The 20465-nt window shown below is 37.8% G+C and overlaps 1 protein-coding gene across 1 annotated transcript in view; it reads right to left on the bottom strand.

The window, feature by feature from the left end:
- LOC126155540 (uncharacterized) overlaps nucleotides 1-20465 on the bottom strand; it is a 145069-nt gene that overhangs the window by 107519 nt on the left and 17085 nt on the right. Inside the window, exon 3 of the mRNA XM_049916238.1 lies at nucleotides 6291-6449. Within this exon, the coding sequence (XP_049772195.1) occupies nucleotides 6291-6449 (159 nt within the window). The remainder of the gene's footprint in view (nucleotides 1-6290; nucleotides 6450-20465) is intronic.

Genomic DNA, 20465 nt, shown 5'->3' with positions numbered 1-20465 from the left:
TAATCCTTGTTACTTTATAATCCATAATGTTTCAGTCTTCGCAGCACTGGCATCAGTTACTCTTGGTACACGAAACGGACTTGCGTAAAAGTACTTCTGGGGAACAGTGAAGGACATGGTGATCGCAGAAAAACGTGCAAACCGCGAAGAAATGAGAAACATGTCGGACTGATCTCTGAACTAAATGAGTCATACGATGTACTGCACGCAACAGCTAGCATCCGTTTTTAGACTGCAACGTTGTCATCAACAGCCCGGCAGTTCGTTTGAGCACTTACTTTAGGAAACTGATTCAGTCAAATACCGATTACTTTAGAGTTCCCATTTCCCGTATGCTTCACTTATTTACTTTCATTTTTATTCAAAACGTTTATGGGCTAGTTTACTTAGACAACAATTCGAGATTAACTTTTATATGTTAGTAAATCACGTATCCATCAGTAATACAGTAGAAAAATTTCATTGTTATTTTTGGACTATAAACCAGTTGCAGAAAATTTATTGATTGTTAGTGGGTCAGAAATTGCATTGTAAAAGTGTTGACTTTGCTTTCACTAAGCATAGGAACTAAGATAAATTAAAGGATTTTCGTTTGCTCTCTGCCACATGTCTTAATCCCAACCGTTAGTGAAAGACTGTAGATATTATCGTGTTAGGGATATAGCAACAGAAACACCAGGCCGTTCCGTTACATTCTCTTAAAAACGATGATATATTAGACTGTATTACTACTGTTGCTGCGTCCACCGGTCTCAACTAGTCCCTGATTCTGTGGACCATCACGAAAGACGGGAAAGATCAATAATCATTTCTTCGTCACTTCTTGCTTGTCTGACTGGCCCCGTGTCGTCTCGAGTGTAATCCTGACCACGGATGTCTGCTCTGCATGTTGCAGCGCTGCCAGTGCAGCTTATTCTTCGTGTTCAAATGTCCCTGCTAACACGTAACACTGAACGGAACATACCATTAGATTAATTTGGGAACGCTCTACAATAAGTACGCGAAATTACGCTTTAAAAAATCATTTTACATGTAACGAGAAACAAACTGACGCTGTTTGTTGACATTGATCGTCAGTTGAAGGACGTGATCAGCAGTACTTGTCTGTGCCGACTCTGTTTACACATCACAAAAACTAAATCGTAAAAATTATTGAAAGGCACTGTGAAGCATGCTCAGCAAACTCTCTCACATCCGATGTATGTATGGTCAGTTAGCGAAGCTGGTAACCCCAAATAATTACAGAGCTGTTTAAGATTTCCTGATTCTGTCCTTAGTAAATGCCGCCTAGACTCTTCAGATAGCAGAAATATCTGTACCGTACTCAGTTTTTCGAATGGATCAATAATAATTTGTATTGTAGCGTCGTAGTTTTAAAAAAATACAGGTTCAACGGCTTTTCTGAAACCTACATGTAAGCTCCAGAGAAAACTGTGAGTGCCTCGGGAATAATTCAGCCAGCCGCGTTCGCATTTTGCGTGCAGATAGCTTGCATCTGTATCATGGGTAGCTTCAACATAAGTCGATCCGTTGTTTGATTTGGGGGAGGGGACCAAACAGCGAGGTCTTTGGTCCCATCGGCGTAGGGAGGGTTGAGGAAGGAAGTTGATCATGCCCTTTGAAAGGAACCATCCCGACATTTGCGTGAATGGTTTAAGGGTAATCACAGGAAACCTAAATCAGGATAATCGGGCGCGGGTGTGAGTCGTCGTCCTGTCGAATGTGCTGACCACTGCCTCAGTTACGTCGCTCGCTTTGAGCAGAGGGTTGATCAGCGGAACGGTGGAAGGTGTGTGGAATTATGTCGCTCGGTTCTGATTTCGACATCGGTAGAGAAGGATATTTCTTCAAAGAATAATTCTCTTCACCGATGAATCTATCTTCACAAATCAATGAAAGCTGAATTTAAGAAGGATGCATTGTTGGTCCCCTGAGAATCCGCAAAGGCTGAGGCAGGTAGAACATCACTGCCAGTGCAGTGTGAGCGTTTGGTGTGGAGTTATTGGAGATTATGTGATTTGTTCTGACTCAATTCAAGAAAACTTTACGAGTTATAGTTTGGCATAATTTCTTACATATACACTCCTGGAAATTGAAATAAGAACACCGTGAATTCATTGTCCCAGGAAGGGGAAACTTTATTGACACATTCCTGGGGTCAGATACATCACATGATCACACTGACAGAACCACAGGCACATAGACACAGGCAACAGAGCATGCACAATGTCGGCACTAGTACAGTGTATATCCACCTTTCGCAGCAATGCAGGCTGCTATTCTCCCATGGAGACGATCGTAGAGATGCTGGATGTAGTCCTGTGGAACGGCTTGCCATGCCATTTCCACCTGGCGCCTCAGTTGGACCAGCGTTCGTGCTGGACGTGCAGACCGCGTGAGACGACGCTTCATCCAGTCCCAAACATGCTCAATGGGGGACAGATCCGGAGATCTTGCTGGCCAGGGTAGTTGACTTACACCTTCTAGAGCACGTTGGGTGGCACGGGATACATGCGGACGTGCATTGTCCTGTTGGAACAGCAAGTTCCCTTGACGGTCTAGGAATGGTAGAACGATGGGTTCGATGACGGTTTGGATGTACCGTGCACTATTCAGTGTCCCCTCGACGATCACCAGTGGTGTACGGCCAGTGTAGGAGATCGCTCGCAACACCATGATGCCGGGTGTTGGCCCTGTGTGCCTCGGTCGTATGCAGTCCTGATTGTGGCGCTCACCTGCACGGCGCCAAACACGCATACGACCATCATTGGCACCAAGGCAGAAGCGACTCTCATCGCTGAAGACGACACGTCTCCATTCGTCCCTCCATTCACGCCTGTCGCGACACGACTGGAGGCGGGCTGCACGATGTTGGGGCGTGAGCGGAAGACGGCCTAACGGTGTGCGGGACCGTAGCCCAGCTTCATGGAGACGGTTGCGGATGGTCCTCGCCGATACCTCAGGAGCAACAGTGTCCCTAATTTGCTGGGAAGTGGCGGTGCGGTCCCCTACGGCACTGCGTAGGATCCTACGGTCTTGGCGTGCATCCGTGCGTCGCTGCGGTCCGGTCCCAGGTCGACGGGCACGTGCACCTTCCGCCGACCACTGGCGACAACATCGATGTACTGTGGAGACCTCACGCCCCACGTGTTGAGCAATTCGGCGGTACGTCCACCCGGCCTCCCGCATGCCCACTATACGCCCTCGCTCAAAGTCCGTCAACTGCACATACGGTTCACGTCCACGCTGTCGCGGCATGCTACCAGTGTTAAAGACTGCGATGGAGCTCCGTATGCCACGGCAAACTGGCTGACACTGACGGCGGCGGTGCACAAATGCTGCGCAGCTAGCGCCATTCGACGGCCAACACCGCGGTTCCTGGTGTGTCCGCTGTGCCGTGCGTGTGATTATTGCTCGTACAGCCCTCTCGCAGTGTCCGGAGGAAGTATGGTGGGTCTGACACACCGGTGTCAATGTGTTCTTTTTCCATTTCCAGGAGTATACTATTAAATTTTCGTCTCCCTTCACTATCTGAATAATTTCTTTTATCTCATCATACATTTCATCAATCTCTTCGTCATCTGCGGAGTTAGTCGGCTTCGTGTCTATCTTGGCCACAATAATGCGTTCACTATGCTGTTTATAGTAGCTTACCCGCGTTCCTATTTTTTTTATTCCTTAGTAAACCTACTCCTGCATTACTCCTATTTGATTTTGTATTTATAACCCTGTATTCACCTGACCACCAGATTTGCTCCTCCTGCCATCGAACTTCGCTAATTCCCACTATATCTAACTTTAACCCATCCATTTCCCTTTTTAAATTTTCTAACCTACCTGCCCGATTAAGGGATCTGACATTCCACGCTCCGACCCGTAGAACGCCAGTTTTCTTTCTCCTGATAACAACGTCTTCCTGAGTAGTCCCCGCCCGGAGATCCGAATGGGGGACTATTTTACCTCCGGAATATTTTACCCAAGAGGACGCCATCATCATTTAACCATAAGTAAAGATGCATGCCCTCGGGAAAAATTGCGACTGTAGTTTCCCCTTGCTTTCAGCCGTTCGCAGTACCAGCACAGTAAGGCCGTTTTGGTTAGCGTTACAAGGCCAGATCAGTCAATCATCCAGACTTGCCCCTGGAACTACTGAAAAAGCTGCTGCCCCTCTTCAGGAACCATACGTTTGTCTGGCCTCTCAGCTGATACCCCTCCATTGTGGTTGCACCTACGGTACGGCTATGTGTATCGTTGAGGCACGCAATCCTCCCCACCAACGGTAAGGTCCATGGTTCATGGGGAGGGGGGGGGGGGGAATTCTATATAATAACTTAATTCAGAATTCAAATAATTAAATTAAATCTAGATGGGAGGGTCAAAAGAAAAAATAGAAAAGTAATTAAGTAATACAAAGACTTTATTAATGAAGACAACAGCCAAATAACAGAGGAGGCAGGCAGCCAATATTTTTAACAATCAGAGTTCAAGGGATAAAGCAACAGAGTAAATGGAAGAAGTGATGCTATGTATACGAAGGCGTATCACAACTATATCAAGCTGTACCGAAGGAATGAAAATGTAATTGACGCATTCAAAGAAAACACGTCAGGAAGCTGATAAAGTCTCAAGTAAAATACTAAGTCCTGTCCTTTACATATATCACTATTGGAAGCTGTATTCCCAAATGTTATTTTCAGACCATTTCAGAAGCGCCTCGAAAGGACTAGAAAGGATTATATACTCAAAAACCATAACGCATCTATTTCAAACTAGGAAAGTAACTCTTAATTTATGTTTAGATGTGCTCTCTCAGGGAACGTACTGTTTTTCAGTACATGAATAAGGTTATATAAAATAAAAATGGGGAAAAAAACAAATTTTGAACTGATTTTTACTACGCCTTATCAAAAGCATTTGACTATGCAGGCCATAGCATTCCCCTAGAGAAGCAAAAATATTATGGGTATCAGAGATCTTTCTGGTAAATATCTTCCATCATCTCTACTTAAAAGCAAGCGGAGTGATGCATTAAGAGACCCAGTATATGTCCTAAACGATACAGCACCTGGAGAATGGGTAGTATTCAGTTCAGGTGAATCACAGAGATGTATATTGAGTACACGCTTATTCTTGTTGCACTGAATGAAATGGTTATCTCCGACAATACAAGTATTATAATCGAGTCTAGAGAAAAAACTCAATATTCGTAAAGTCAATAAAAATTTTCCTTTAAACGTAATGCTCGATTGTCAGCAAACAGAATGTCACAGAAGTTACATAAATACAGCACATGCAATTTTTTGCTGTAGAAGATCTGACCGTGCCCCAGGAAATAATAGGTGCGGGTAAATCAATAACTGGAGGAGAATGTTCTTAATTCTTAAGTGTTTAAATTGTTAAGGAGTTGTACTGGAAGTTACATGCTACAGACTTGCTTAATATTCCAAGATATGGAAGTTATAAGTTACAGTTAAAGAATGTAACGACTTACAAAAATTAAAACTAGAATTAGAACTGTCTTACACTACCTATCACTCAGCCTTATTGTGACATAGAAGGGAATAAAGTATTTCGTAGCAAAAATCTTTGATCACCTGCCCAGTAATGTAAAGAAGCCTACAGCTTATAAAATTAGCGTCAGACACAAACTTAAATTTCATCTGTTTGAAAAATCCTTCTGTCTGTCTGTATGTCTCCCCCCCCTCTCTCTCTCTCTCTCTCTCTCTCTCTGTGTGTGTGTGTGTGTCTGTGTGTGTGTGTGTCTGTGTGTATACATATGACACAGATAAAGAGAGAGAAAGAGGAATAGATTGCAAAAAAATGTGAATATCTTAAGACAATAATGTACGTCGTCAGCATGTTCTCGTAGTTTTCAATGATAAAATGTATTACAGTTATGAATATTATAATTATAAATATATATTACATAATGCCTTCATGGGTAGACGCCGCAGTTATGAATCACAGGGCGCTAAAAGAATTAAACTAAACTCTGATGATTAGACTTCGTTACGTTAAATTCAAGACAGGTTACACGAACTTACCTCTACTCGCCAACAGTTTAATAATTTGTATTTGCTTGTGACGCAAGTGGCATACTGGAGTTACTTACAGTCATCGTACATTTCCACAAGGTATACCATTAAATAAAATTATGTGCAGCTTTTCTGTATGTGATAGTACCACTACTAGCCTTGTAAGCAACATTTTATCAAATATTACGTTCCTTCCCTCATATTTCTCATGCTTGTGTAAAGACTCTCAGTTCAGTCTATTACTGTAATACTTGCCGGAGATACTGGCTTGTCTTTGAAGCCTATATCCACGAAAAGAGTTTCGAAGACAGTGGGGAAGTTAGACTTCAGATACTCGAATGGTTTGTCGAATTGCAGGCTGTAGTCTAAATACCATCCACCAGTACTGCCCCACCTGTATACCGTGAGCTCCATCTGCAACAATACCACAGCACATCGTCAGAGAAACTTACACGGAAAACTTTCTGAGAGTATGCCACTATGAGACAATTTTCGAGAAAATTTAGTGGAATCATGTAGAACAATTTGTGTACTTCCAAACGTAACAGATTGTGTGAAATCAAAAAGAAAGTAGTGGATGTTGTTGTATCCGTCACTTAGCGTTCAGAAATGATTTATATTTAGATCATATTTTTTTAACCAGTGCAAAGGAGGTTGTACACTATTTTGCAATTTCTATTATTTCTAGACATTCATCAGATTGATAAAGTTGGAATGATATTTACCAGATTTCCAGCTCTAAGTTACAAATAAGACCTATTTTACATTGTAAAAGTGTACATCCCAGTAATTGAACGCCCTTCGCCAACTGAGAGCAGCAATAGTTAAATACCCAAAGAAAGAAGATCTATTGACTTCGTACTGCAGGAGACGATGAGAAGTAGCTTTATTTCAGCAATGTATGGAATTTTGGGAAATGGCAAACGGTTGTCTTTCCGCGTTGTATTATAAACCATTGAATGAAATCCAACAGGTCCACTATATACGAATAAGCTGGTATATAGAAAGAAGTTTAAGCGAAGTAAAACAGATGACTAAACTTAAGCGATATTGTTCGACAATAATATCAATTTAACCAATATTATTGTGTAACAATATCAGAAATTTTGTAGTACAGACAAATATATTAATCCTTGCGAAAATGAAAGTACCTCGATTTGCAGAAGAAACAGTTACGCAACAAAAATGTTCCTTAAGTTAAAGTACAGGTCACTCACCTCACTTTTATAGCATTTGCCATGTACTTTTAAGGAAATTTCGTTACTTCTTTGATTCTTTCTTTTTTACTAGATACAAAACTTCATATCTTATTATTGGAGGGCTTCAATATCGTCCTAAAATTATAGACATTTCAATGTTTACCGTTCTACAGTCCAATATGTATTGTTTGTCAGGATTAGGGAGGATTTCATATTCTGATGAGGTTTACCTTTCAGGGAAACAGTTGCCTAAGCAGCCTGCCACTGTGTCAGCGTAATGTATTTTGCAGGATATGTTTTAAAAATTCCTTTTGAGTTCTTCAATACATGTTTCGCTAAGCCTTCTCATACAGTTCTACTTACAATTATTTATTTATGTCAGCCTTCACCATTTCACAAGGAGGCACCTCAGCATCAATATATGAGAGATGTTTAAGTTCCCAATATAGAATGTGATTTTTCATTATGAATGTTCTTATAAAAATTCTAGCTGAACATCTGGAATCGCTCAGCTACGTATTTATTACATTCTATTAGGCCATCTCTTTCTCCCTGTCACTGTCGATCTCTCCCTTCAACCTCACTGTGTCCCTATCCCATTGCCCCTCCTTTTATCCAACTGCTGCTCCCATCTCTCTCTCTCTCTCTCTCTCTCTCTCTCTCTCTCTCTCTCTCTCTCTCTCTCTATCTATCTATCTATCTATCTATCTGCCTCTCTGCCCCCCTCCCCCCAATCCTCTGTTCATCTGCTGCTGCCCTATCTCTCTGACCATTTGCTTCTCTACCTCTATTGATACACTGCTATCCCCTCTGTCTCCCTTCCTCTGTTCTCTAGCTCCTCCTACCCTCTGTCTTCTCCTCAACCAATCTACTGTCCCTCTCTCTGTTCATTTCCTCCTCCATTTGTTAGCCCATCTCCTCCTGTTTCCTTTTGCTGTCCATCTCCCTCTCCATCAGGCCTGCTACTTCTCCCACAGTCTCCATCCAAAAAAACTCCTGCATCTTCCTTTCTCTGTCCACCACCCCATTACCCTCTCTCTGTCCATCTCATCTTCCCTTCCTCTGTCTATTTCCCCTCACCTTCTCACTGACCATCTCCTCCTCTCGCATATCTGTGATCATCCTCCACCTTCCCCCTCGCTTTCTAGCCACCTCTTCCACCCCCTTTTCTTTGAGCGTTATCATCACCACCCCGAACGAGTATTTCTGAATTTTGTCCCCAGATTATTCCTGTCCAAATAGTAAGTTTGGCTGATTCAATTCAGGGGCTTAGCAGTAACTTTTTACCCGCAGCTTTGTCTGCATACCTACATGACACATATTTAACATATTTAATACATACGGGGTGACCAAAAAATCAATTAACACTTGAAAATTCAATATTTCGTGTAATAACACATGTAGGGATGTAGTAGTTGATACATATGCTTGAAAGGACATGAGGTTTTATTGAAACCGAAAAAGCGCGCAACATGACCAACAGATGGCATTTCATATGATGCAAAAGAAGTTCAGTAAGTCGGCTGTCACTCATCAACAATACCTGTAGTCAAGGAACAATGTTGTGAGCAGCACTGTACAGTTTATAATCAAGTACGGTGAGAAACTGCGGAGGGAGGTTGTCTTCTAGCATCCGTAACAAGGACGATCGCTGTAGACTTGCGGCTTCAGGCAACTCCACAATCAATAATCACACGGATTGAGGTTTGGGGAATTGGGAGACCCAGCACGACAGAAGTTGCGGCTCAGCAAGCGATCTCCATCAAACGACGTGAGCAAGAGCTCTGTCATATGTGTATCAATAAGGGATGCCCCAGCCTGCATAAAATTCGTACGTGATTGTGTCTGGTCGCCCGTTACGGGGACGATCGTCTTCACATTTTGATCATTTTCTTCGCAGCGACGTTTCTCATGGGACCTTAACAGTTGGAAAACCTTCTTATGGCGATAGAATCGTAAAGCTGTAGTAGCGTATACTCCATTCTGATAGTAAAGCTTCACTAGCAGTGCCTCTGCTGGTAAAGTCAACATGGCGCAATTGCTGGCACATCTGACCCCCTGTCTCAATACACCTCATTTTATACACACATCTCTTGCGGTGTCAGTGACATGTTACTCCCGAGCGCCATACGTTGGCCGGAATTTGCACTCGCATTCGGTTTCAATAAAACCCCATATTATTTTAGGCACGTGTGACAAGTTTCACCTCTCTACCTACATTATTCCATACGTTTCTGCACTTTCAAATTAAAGGACTTTCTGTTCACTGCTTATTTTTACACATATTTCGCATATATTTAACATATTTCATTACATATTTAACCATATATTTCACTCACATCGTTAGAGAACTTTACCCTGCAGTTTCGTTTGAATGCAGCTCAATATTTATGGCGTGACATCTTCAGAATAGTGTGTCGGACAACGACATAATTTTCGCTGTATGTGAAACGTGTTGCGAATCGAGTCAATTGTAAAGCAGTAACAAATCAATTTGTCAGCATGAGGCGGAAATTTTTGACTCTTCTCAGTGTTTATGACTTCATATCTCCTGAACTACGTGTTGTAAATATTTTGCACTTATATTTAGTGGTACATGTTCATACTGTCTGCAAAATGTGTTGGCAACAGAGTTGTTGGTCAAGAAACAATAAATTAAAAGCTCATGCCAGGTGAAGTAGTTTTACTGCATAAATAACAAAAAAGTAGTTTGGTGGACGAATGAGCGAGAAAACGTCTCGAAATGTTTTAAAAGTATGTACAATGTGAATTATGCTTCTTTTACAACCCCAACCCAATCCCACAGCTTTGAGAGGCAGGAGGTTCTTAAGCACACAGTGGTTCTTTATAGACTGAAATGGATACTTGTAAGAAGTTTGAATGAAACTGATACAGTGGTTTACGCGCACATATACATATATACAGTTTTATAATACACTCTAAGGCAAGAAAATGGACTCACCAGGTACCACGAAGGAATTATTCGAAAGGGAGGAAAATCGGTAGATGTGATGCACATGTACAGAAAAACAAATGAATGCTACTTCACAGGTCCTCCTGAGGGATATAGTGACAAACTCTGTTCAACTAACGCTGTAAATTGTCAAAATCGTGACACGGTTGGAGGGCCTTGAACGTAATCCTCCAGATGTTCTCATTTCAGGAGAGATCCGACGATTTTGCTGGGCAAGGTAGCGTCTGGCAAGCACTAAGACAAGAAGTAGATACCCTCAATTTGTGCAAGTGGGCATTATCTTGTTAACATGTAACCACAGGATAACTTGTCATGAAGAGCGACAAAACAGGGCGTAGAAAGTCGTCGACGTACTGCTGCGCTGTAATAGTACGACGCATGACAACCGAAGAGGTCCTGCTATGAAAACAAATGACATCCTAGACCATCACTCCTGGTTGTCGGGTCATATGGAACGTGACAGTAAGGCTAGTATCCCACTATTGTGTGGGGCTTCTCCAGGGACGTCTTCGGCCTGGAATCTCAATGACTCGAGCAGAACTGTCTTCAGTAATGGATTTTCTCTGTGAAACCTTTTATGGCACAGTAGGTCAACTTGAAGAACGGATCACATGAGCTGTGCTGAACCCGTTAACTAGCGACGACTTGTCTGGAGACTCCCTGGACAGGGTTAGGATGCCAACCTGATTTTCGCCTATGATATGGTCCGACAATATGGAATGATGGTCTGAGGTGCCACTCCTTTCATAGTAAGACCCGTTTGGTTGTCATTCGCGACATGCTTTTAGTAAAACGGTACGTCGACGATAATCTACGCCCTGTTTTGTTGCCCATCTGGCAAGCTATACAGGGCTTATATTTCAGTAAAATAATCCCCGCCCCCTCATGGCGAGAGCTTCTATTGCTACTATTCATGCTTGATAAACCCTATTTAAGCCGTCAAGGTTGCTAGATCTTTCCCCAACAAAGAACGTTTACAACATTATGAGCATGGCCCTGAAACCACCTTGGGATTTTGACGATCTACCGCGTCATTTGGACAATTTAAAGCGATATCCCTCAGGAGGACATCCAACAAACGTATCAGTGAATGGGAAGCTGAAAAACTGCTTGCAGAAGGACCACAGGCGGACCAATGCATTATTGACTTGCTTCATTTGTGAAGCTCTTTCTGTTGTATAAATCAACAATTTTTTCTAAAATTGGAATCATTTGGTTTTTTGTACATGTATGTGACATCGATTGACGTACTATTCGGATAATGCCTTTTTGTTTTTTTTTTTTGTTTTTGTTTTTTGTCTGGCTTTTCTTTTTCCGGTTTCTCAAGAGGTATGCTGCTGCTGCCTACGAACCTGGTTTGGTATTTCTGGGGTCAGTTAGGTGGTCTGTTATAGCAGCGGACTGTTGTATAACTCTGGACTGAGTGAATTCTAGAATGTTTAACCTGTGTTTAGAGTTACCTCAATCTGTCTGCGACAGTAACTGAATATCCAACTACCGCAGCCCGACAATCAGTGGTAGCCTAACACTTTCTCCCAGATTGACATGAAATGAATTACTCTGAAGTGCGTCTACATGAGCCTCTTCATCATTTTGTTTAACATTTATTCTGGGCGCAAACTGCAAAAAAGAAGGAAAAAAGAAGAAGAGAAACTGAGCAGCTGTGTGTGTCTATAGTGGACGAAAAGTATATTACCTTTATTGCACCCAACATCTTACTAAGAATTTCGGAGGTTATCGGAGTCCCACGTGCATATTCAATACATCTAAGTGCAGTATGTCAGAGTATACATCCTTTCCTCATCTCATCTGATGAATGAAAAGCATGAATGAGAGTGTACAAGGTAAATTTCAGTGTGTAGATCTGTGGCAGTAAAGGTAGTCTGCTATGTGGCAGAATAGCCAATCCTATAAGTCACGTATCAGGTAGCAAAGAGTTTTCTGTTCGCCTTGGGCAAAGCTCTTGTACAGTTTGGCAACACACAGTAGGGAGCTCTCTGGGCACTTCCGGAAGAATGGAACGCGTCGGATACAAAAGAATAATCTTGGCAGTGTACCGGGAAACGCGAGACGAGCAACTTCGACTAAGTTTAAGTGTGTCTATTCTTACTTGATTCATTATCTTATTTTTGTAGATTTCAGCTACAGTCAAAATTACTGTCTTGCTCTCATCGCTTATCGCTCGTTTAGCGGTATACGGAATTTTTCTTGCTAATTTAGGAACATTATGAGCAGTTGCATTTAGCCACGCACGGAAGCCATTGTTCTGTTCTACCTCTGTTCAGACATGTGGACTCGTGATGTATCTTCTCAGTTCAACCTGATTTAGTTCGTTGTTATTCTCACGAGAATAGTATAATTGGACAGATTTCTGAACATTAGCTAGTTTAGATTTCAGTTCGTTATCTAGCTTCTACGTGTCTTTGTCGTCTCAGCACAACTTCTTCAATTTGCTTAGCTAATGTGAATTTTAGCACTCACATTATCCAGAGTTTCTGTATGTGACAACCACGTGTTCTCGGATTGTGAGAGTCGTTAAACGTCACTGTTATTGATTCTCCAGGTAAAACTTCTAAATTAGTTTCAGAACCTCTTCTATGGTGCAACTATGCATACTAGTGTTTTTCTTTACTCTTATGTCTGTCCTGAATTTGTATTACATATGTATATGTGCGTGAACGTCGCCATTGAAAAATTCCTCTGCCGATCCCATGCTCAATAATTAATGACAAATTGTGGTGGGGTCTCAAAGATGCAGTTCTAAATGTGACTTTGTAGCTCAGCCAAGAGTGTTGTGAGGAACCGCAACCATCACTCATTTATTAGTTGCTTAGGTTATTACTTCGTTCAGCTCTCCTTGAATAAACGTGGTATTTTTACAAGAACGCATTCTTAAGTATTCCCATGCAAACGTCCATTTTACGTCCTGCTGCTATTCATTGTGCAACAGACAATTACGGCGAAGTTATTTGTTTAATATTTATTCAACTATCTTAATTATGCAAATCAATCATCGACAGATATCCTACAACTGTTACACTGACGCTCTGGCGCTGTCGACAATTTATGCAGCTGCGTCATTACTGAATGTATCGAGATTCAAGTAAGGGACCCCACCAACTTGTCGTGATTGCGGCTTCATACTTATTAGTGGCTGATAGACCGATCTCTGATTAAGAAGAGGAATGATATAAGCTACTATCATGACCAGGAATCTGCAGCCCACATCTCCACCGCAAACTGAGCATGAATGCAGCCAGTCGTATGGCTGGCAAGAGCAGGCACGCACTGAAAGCCCGCCACGCATACGACTGAGAGTCACTCAAAGAAAAGAAAATAGAGTATAGGTAATAAACATAAATATTCCTGATGACTACTTCCCTAATTTAAGAAGATCAAATAAGAAAATGGGTCGAGATTTAGTAAAGAAATTTTCAGGAAAACCCATCTAATATGTCTGGATGAATGATGTTCGAGTTTTAATCGATAAATTAACATTATTTCGTGGAAAAGACTTAGCTGGAAATAAAAATTATCACAATGAAGATGTTGGAATAACACAGATGTTAACAAACGAATTTAGTCACTTTTTATTAATAATCCCAAAGGAATTTTATGTTTGATAATTTTTTGAATAATCTTGACAACCGATTTTGGAAAAGTGAGAAACTTCAAAGAAGTTTAGTAGATTGGGCTTTAGATAATTTACCAATGCCAGAGATGAATCAACAAGGACATAAATACTGTTGATGTTCCATTAAGCTTTAAGAAAGACTTACACATGGGAATTAAGGAATTATTCCATTAGATGAAGCTTGTAAAAAACGTGATATTGCCTATAGAGATAATAAGGTCATAGAAAAAAGACACAAAACAGATAAAGAACTATAATTACATGTGAAGAAAGAATACATGTAAGTGATGCTTCATTAGGAGAAAAAACATCTGCAATTGCAGTTAGAGGAATAATGTATGGTAAACGAAAATTAGTTAAGGGATTATGTGTGGATGATGATAGATAGGGATTAAGAATTTATTAATCCTTATAATTTTTAATGTGCATAAATGAATAACTTTTCAGTTGATTATACTTTGCTTCCAAGTGACAAAACTAAACCAAATTCATTTAAAATAAAATAAAATAATGGACAGTTACCTAGTATTGAACCATTTTTACTGCTGCACAAAAAAAGGCAAAGCAACAGCTAATGCATTCAAAGACTAGTAGAAATTTGATTTTTACATTATAAATTCCTGTTGTGAAAAAGATTATCAAATATCTAACAAAAAATGAAAAAGGTAAAAGACTAACACAACATGAAGATGGATTTATTCCATTACTATCAGCTGGATTTCCATATCCAGAAACCATTAGTTCATTTGCTGGTCGTTTTACAACTATCGCAAATGCAGTAATAAACAAGAAAAAGCTGATAAAGAATTGGGAGAACAGAAAATACATAATGCAGGAACAGGGGGAAAAGGAAAAGAAGTACAAAATTCCAAAAAACAATTGAAAAGTATAATAAACCATTATCAAATTATCACATAGATAAATTTGCTAAACAATTGAAAATTAAATATTTTCATGGCGTTTTTATGATTGATGAACTACAAAATGAACCAAAAAATTTAGGATTTAGCATAGTTAATTTAGGTACATCTGATCACTTTGGTACCCACTGGATTTATTATTATAAGAATAAAGATATAAAATTTGTTTTTATTCATTTACTGGTAATATCCCATAACAACTAAACAATTATTTGCGAAAAGGACCTCTACTACAATACTGAGAGAATAGGAAACTTCAGTGAAGTAATATGTGGTCGTTCGTGTTTATTTGTTTTGAAACTCTTATGCATGAATTATAAGTTTAATGATATTTTGAATTTAATAACTGGGCATATTTGGAAATAAAACACAGCCTAAAGGTCACACAATTAATAGTCAGATAAATGTAGAAAACATAAGAAATCAATTAGAAGCCAAAATTTATCCAAAAACAGAACCTTTAATTAAACAATTTCATAAAGAATGACATAACATTTTTAAAGCAACTAAATGATATATTGAGTTTAGAGGCAGAAGAATAGTAGATATAACATATCTGATGCTGTTACTAAACAATACTTAGAAAATACTAAGAAAACCTGAATATGCAAGTATTCTAACACAATCTGATAAATATATGTAACAAAACCTGAATATTGAAGTATTCTAACACAATTTGATAATTAAATCACTAAAACACATATTAATGTAAGAGGCACACAGATCCATCATAATAATTAATGAAAAAAATATCAAATGTGATTTCTGTGGTCTAAAGAATCTGCTTATATCCTCTAGATAAAAATTCAGAAAGAGTAAAAAAATATAAAAATGTTGGAATAGATCTCGACTGCAAAATTGAAAATATTGAGTTTCCTGTATTGATTGAGAATATTCCAAAAATTTGAAACAATATTAATGTATCTATTGATGTCTATTCGTTTGATGAAAAATATCAAGTGTTCCCATTAAAAATTATGAATGTTAAGAAAGAGAAACATTTGAATCTCCTTTACTTCAAGGAAGAAGTTTATTCACACTATCGTTGTATAAAAAAATTACCTATGCTTGTTTCAGGTCTAATTAATAAACATGAAGAAGTAAAATATATTTGTGATTTCTATTTCTTCTGTTTCACTAGTAAAGAAGAATTAAATAACCACATATCAAGCTTTTTAGTTAACAAACCATTAACAGTAGAAAAGCCAGGGAAAGATTCCTATAAAAGTTATAAAAATTATCAATATATATAGAAAGTTTAATTTATTATTTATGTTGATTATGAATGTTAACTTTTGAAAATGGAAAAGTGTCAACCGAATCCAGAAAATTCATATACAATGAAATGTCAAAAATTGGATCAAGCGGATTATTTCATTATATTAAATATATAAATGAAGATTGTAAAGGTCCTGTTGCTTAATAGAAGGCCAAATTGTAATAAGAAATATATGAAATATTGCAGAAATTTTAAGTATTATTTTGAAGTTAAAGAAATGAAATCATTAAGTCCTGAAAAACAATCAAGATATGCAAGATCGAAAACATGTACATTGTGTCACTGTCATTATACACCAAAAAAATTAAAAAAATTCATCGTCATGATCATATGACTGGAAAATATATAATCCATTATGTAATAAATGTAATTTACATTTCAAATATCCAAGATTTGTACCAATTAATACACACAATTAACCTGGATATTATTTGAATCTGCCTGTGAAAGAAATTAGTTATGATGAAAAAGGAATAGATTTAATATAAAACAACAAATACAGATAAATTAATTTTGCTAACATGAGAGAAAATATGAAAATGAGATTTATTGACACATTTAAATTTATGGCTTCTTCTCCTGACAGACTATCATCAAATCTGAAGAGAGCTGAAATGATAACCATTAAAAAATTATTCCTGGAGAGTTATTCGAATTAGTACCCAGAAAAAGTGTATATCCATAGGAGTACATGGATTCTTGGAAAAAAGTTGAATGGGCACAGTTACCAGCAATGGCAGAATTTTACGGTAAACTGAATGACTTTGAAATAACTGATGAAAATTATAAACATGTAATACTAATTTGAGAAAAACCTAATATTAAAAAATCTCGATTCAAATATTAAAATTATCTCCAGCTTTTGGTCTCATGGTATCATTCTTGCTTTCTGATCACAGGGTCCCGGTTTCGATTCCTGGTGGGATCACAAATTTTCACCTGTCCCTAGGTGAATAGGTGTTAGGAGCTTGCCTAGTATGGCAGTGTTGGTCTCCCGCATCGTTCCCCTATGCTCTGTCAAGAAGCATGCGACTTCATTTCCAATCCATATCTTAAGACTGATGTATTCTTAATGTCTGATGTACTTGAAAACTTTTCAAGAACTTGTTAAAAGTATATGATTTGGACCCATCTTGTTATTTTTCTAACTGATGATTATCTTGGGATGCAATGTTGAAATCGACTAAAGAGCCAATTTATTTATTATATTACTATAATATGATTTTAATGGTTAAAAAAGGAATAAGAGGTACATTATCACAGCATTGTAGAAGGTACATCAACGCAAACAATAAGTATATGAAAGATTTTCATAGTAAAAAGATAACATATTATCTACACAATTTAGATGGAAATAATTTACATTACTATGCAATAAGGCAATATTTACTATACAGTGGATTAGAATGGGAAGAAGCAAATAATTTTGACTATACAAAAGTGAGTGAAATATCTGATACTCCAAAATTTGGATATATTTATAAAGTAGACTTAATATATACAAAAAAATTAGATCAGGTACATAATGATTTACATTGCCTCCTAAAAACAAAATTGTGGTGGGATACAGTCCTAAGACTGCTTCAGCTCTCACTGGAACTAAAGAAAAGAAGTTGTTGACTACTCTCAATGATAAAAATATATGTAGTTTATTAAAGAAATCTTAAACAGCATCTGCCTCTAGGAATGAAATTAAAAAAGTACATACAGTTTTAAAAATTTAAACAACTGGATAGGTTGAACGACTATATAGATTTAAATTGAGAAATAAGAACTAAAGCCAAAAATGATTTTGAAAAATATTTCTACAAATGTGTGAATAATTCAGTCTTTGTCAAGACAATGGAAAATATAAGAAACAGAGTGAATATGAAATTGGTATCAGATGGAGAAAAATTTGATTAACTAATAGCAAGGCCAATCATCAAAGCAAGTACTATATTTAATGAAAATCTTTCTGCTAGCCATATGATTTAAGACAAAAACCACATTCAATAAAACCATCAATGTTAGGATGCATGATGCATGATTTTTCCCTACAGAATAATGAATCTAAAGTAAGTAGAAAGCATTGAGCATTGAGTTGTGTTGTCGAGATATGGACAGTTATATCTATAATATACAAACTCAAGATTTTTATGAAGTTATGAAATCAATGTGTGATAAATTTATTACCAGTGATTAACTTGAAAATAATATTTATGGTATTCCAATAGTTAGGAATAAAGTTGAAGGAAAAATGAAAGATAAATGCATTGGAAAAATAATGGAAGAATTTTGTGGTTTGAGAGCAAAAATGTATGCTTATATAGTCAGTGGCAAAACAGAGAAAAAATCTAAAGTTGTTTGGAAACAGGTTAGAAGATTATAACAATGGTTTGTTTTACAATAGAGAACAATAAAGGAAAAGTAATATGATTGAAAGGAAAAACAGGAACTATACTCAGTTGAATAAACAAGACAGTGTTGTGCCTTCATTATGGTAAAAGATATGTGTTGGAAAATAAAGTAGACACATAGCATATCGATATTAGAGCTTACAAAGGAATCTAATAAAACTTTTGCTATATAAATGGAGACTCTAGTCATGAAGCTCAACGAAGTAAGTTTCTTGAAAGAGATCAATACAACTAATGGAGTTAGAGATCATGGAGAAAAAACTTCTATCGAGCTTAATAATGAGTTTAAGATTATTTTGCCACATACATATTCTAAATTAATGTCTGACTGGTATTTTCAGTTAATTGAAAACAAACAGATGAAAATGAAATATAAAGGAATGAAGGAACTTAAAAACAGAAATAATGAATTTCCTGATCTGGAGTTCACTCTGGGCAAATTATTTTAAATTTTTTTCCTATTAAATTTTATAATCTTCAACTAGACAATCTTAAACAGCTAAAGCAGTATGGTGACATTCTAGAGAAAAATAATATTAACTAATTTAATAAAGATAAGTATCTAAAACATGGATATTGTTTGATTAGTAAATAATTTAAAAAATATTACCCTAAAATCACAGTGACTGTGGTAGAACTCTAATTTAGCATTCCCTCAAAAAATTTTACAATCGCCAGTTGATAAAAATCTTATGTCTGCTTGAGAAGGAAGAAATTAGGGAAATCATAGGTAAAAAATAGACTTCTTACACTGACCATAATTCATTGTTTTAAACATTCATCTTTTATAAAAAAAATATTAAACTTGCTTTCTTACATTCACCTGTTGTATGAACAAAACTAATTATTTAAAAATTGGTGAACTTCATTCAAAAATATTCATATTTAATAATTTTTTCAGTAATATAATACATAATAGAGTTTTTATGAAATGATGTGAGTGAGACCTGTAAATTGAATTATGGTAGCTGGAAAGTGTAGGTTCTAGGTAATTTCTAGTGAGCTAGTTCAGGAGTTATGAGTAAACTAGTGAGTTAGAACTGAGCTAGAGCCTACGCTTCCTAACTACCAGCGCTCAGCCGGGCTGTACATTTGCCACACCGCCACTCCACACTGTCTTAGCGTGAGGAGGGGTAAACGGCGAACACACTGCATTTAAATGGCGATTAAATCATACAGCAAACGACTTCATTTTATATCTCACATTTCTCAGTATCGTACGTCACAAACAAAAAAGATTTTCAATGCCACTTAATTATTTTTGGCGGAAGACTTTTAGCATATCGATAAATGCAGATAATTTCTCAGAGTTTCACATTGTGGTTTCTATACAATCGTGAGTTATTTACTTTGATAATTGGAAAGAGATCTTTCACACATATGTTGGTCAAAATACTGTAGTAGTAACACATTTGCACGTTCAATATGAGGATGCAGACACCCTACCTGAGGAAAACAATGTACACATCCTGAATAGTTTTTACATTAAAAGAATTGCCTTCAAGACAGGAATTACATTGCGTATCAATTAGTTACTTCTGGATATGACCAGGTACCCTTTCAACTGAAATGGTTCGAAATCAGATGTGGGATGGCAAATTCCTCAAAACCTTTAGAAAACTGTCCTTCCAATTCTTTTAAGGCCACGAAGAATTATTCAAACCTCACACAATTTATAACGTCGCTGAACTTAGAGAGGTGTACTATGTCGTTTTTGTGAGGATTCTTTCCCTCTACAATGCACTGCAATGCGATTTTCTTTTTAAATACATCCCCATGAAATCAAGTACAGGTTATTTTTCACGTTGCAATGTCTTACTGTGGACATTGTGCAGTCACGTCCACTTAAAATGCAAGGTCGGTAATCCTTTCCGGATGTTATAGTTTTCGTTCGTAACACTCATTTTTCCTTCATATATTCCATAAAAACGGTTTTAAACCGAAAAATGTTCCAGCCATGCCCTGTGACTTGAGCAACGTACTTTTTAGTACCGTATAAAGTCTCCATACTCTTCGTTCAGTTCC

This window comes from Schistocerca cancellata, chromosome 1, assembly GCF_023864275.1.
Source record: "Schistocerca cancellata isolate TAMUIC-IGC-003103 chromosome 1, iqSchCanc2.1, whole genome shotgun sequence".
NCBI lineage: Eukaryota > Metazoa > Arthropoda > Insecta > Orthoptera > Acrididae > Schistocerca > Schistocerca cancellata.
This window is presented reverse-complemented; position numbering and strand designations above follow the sequence as displayed.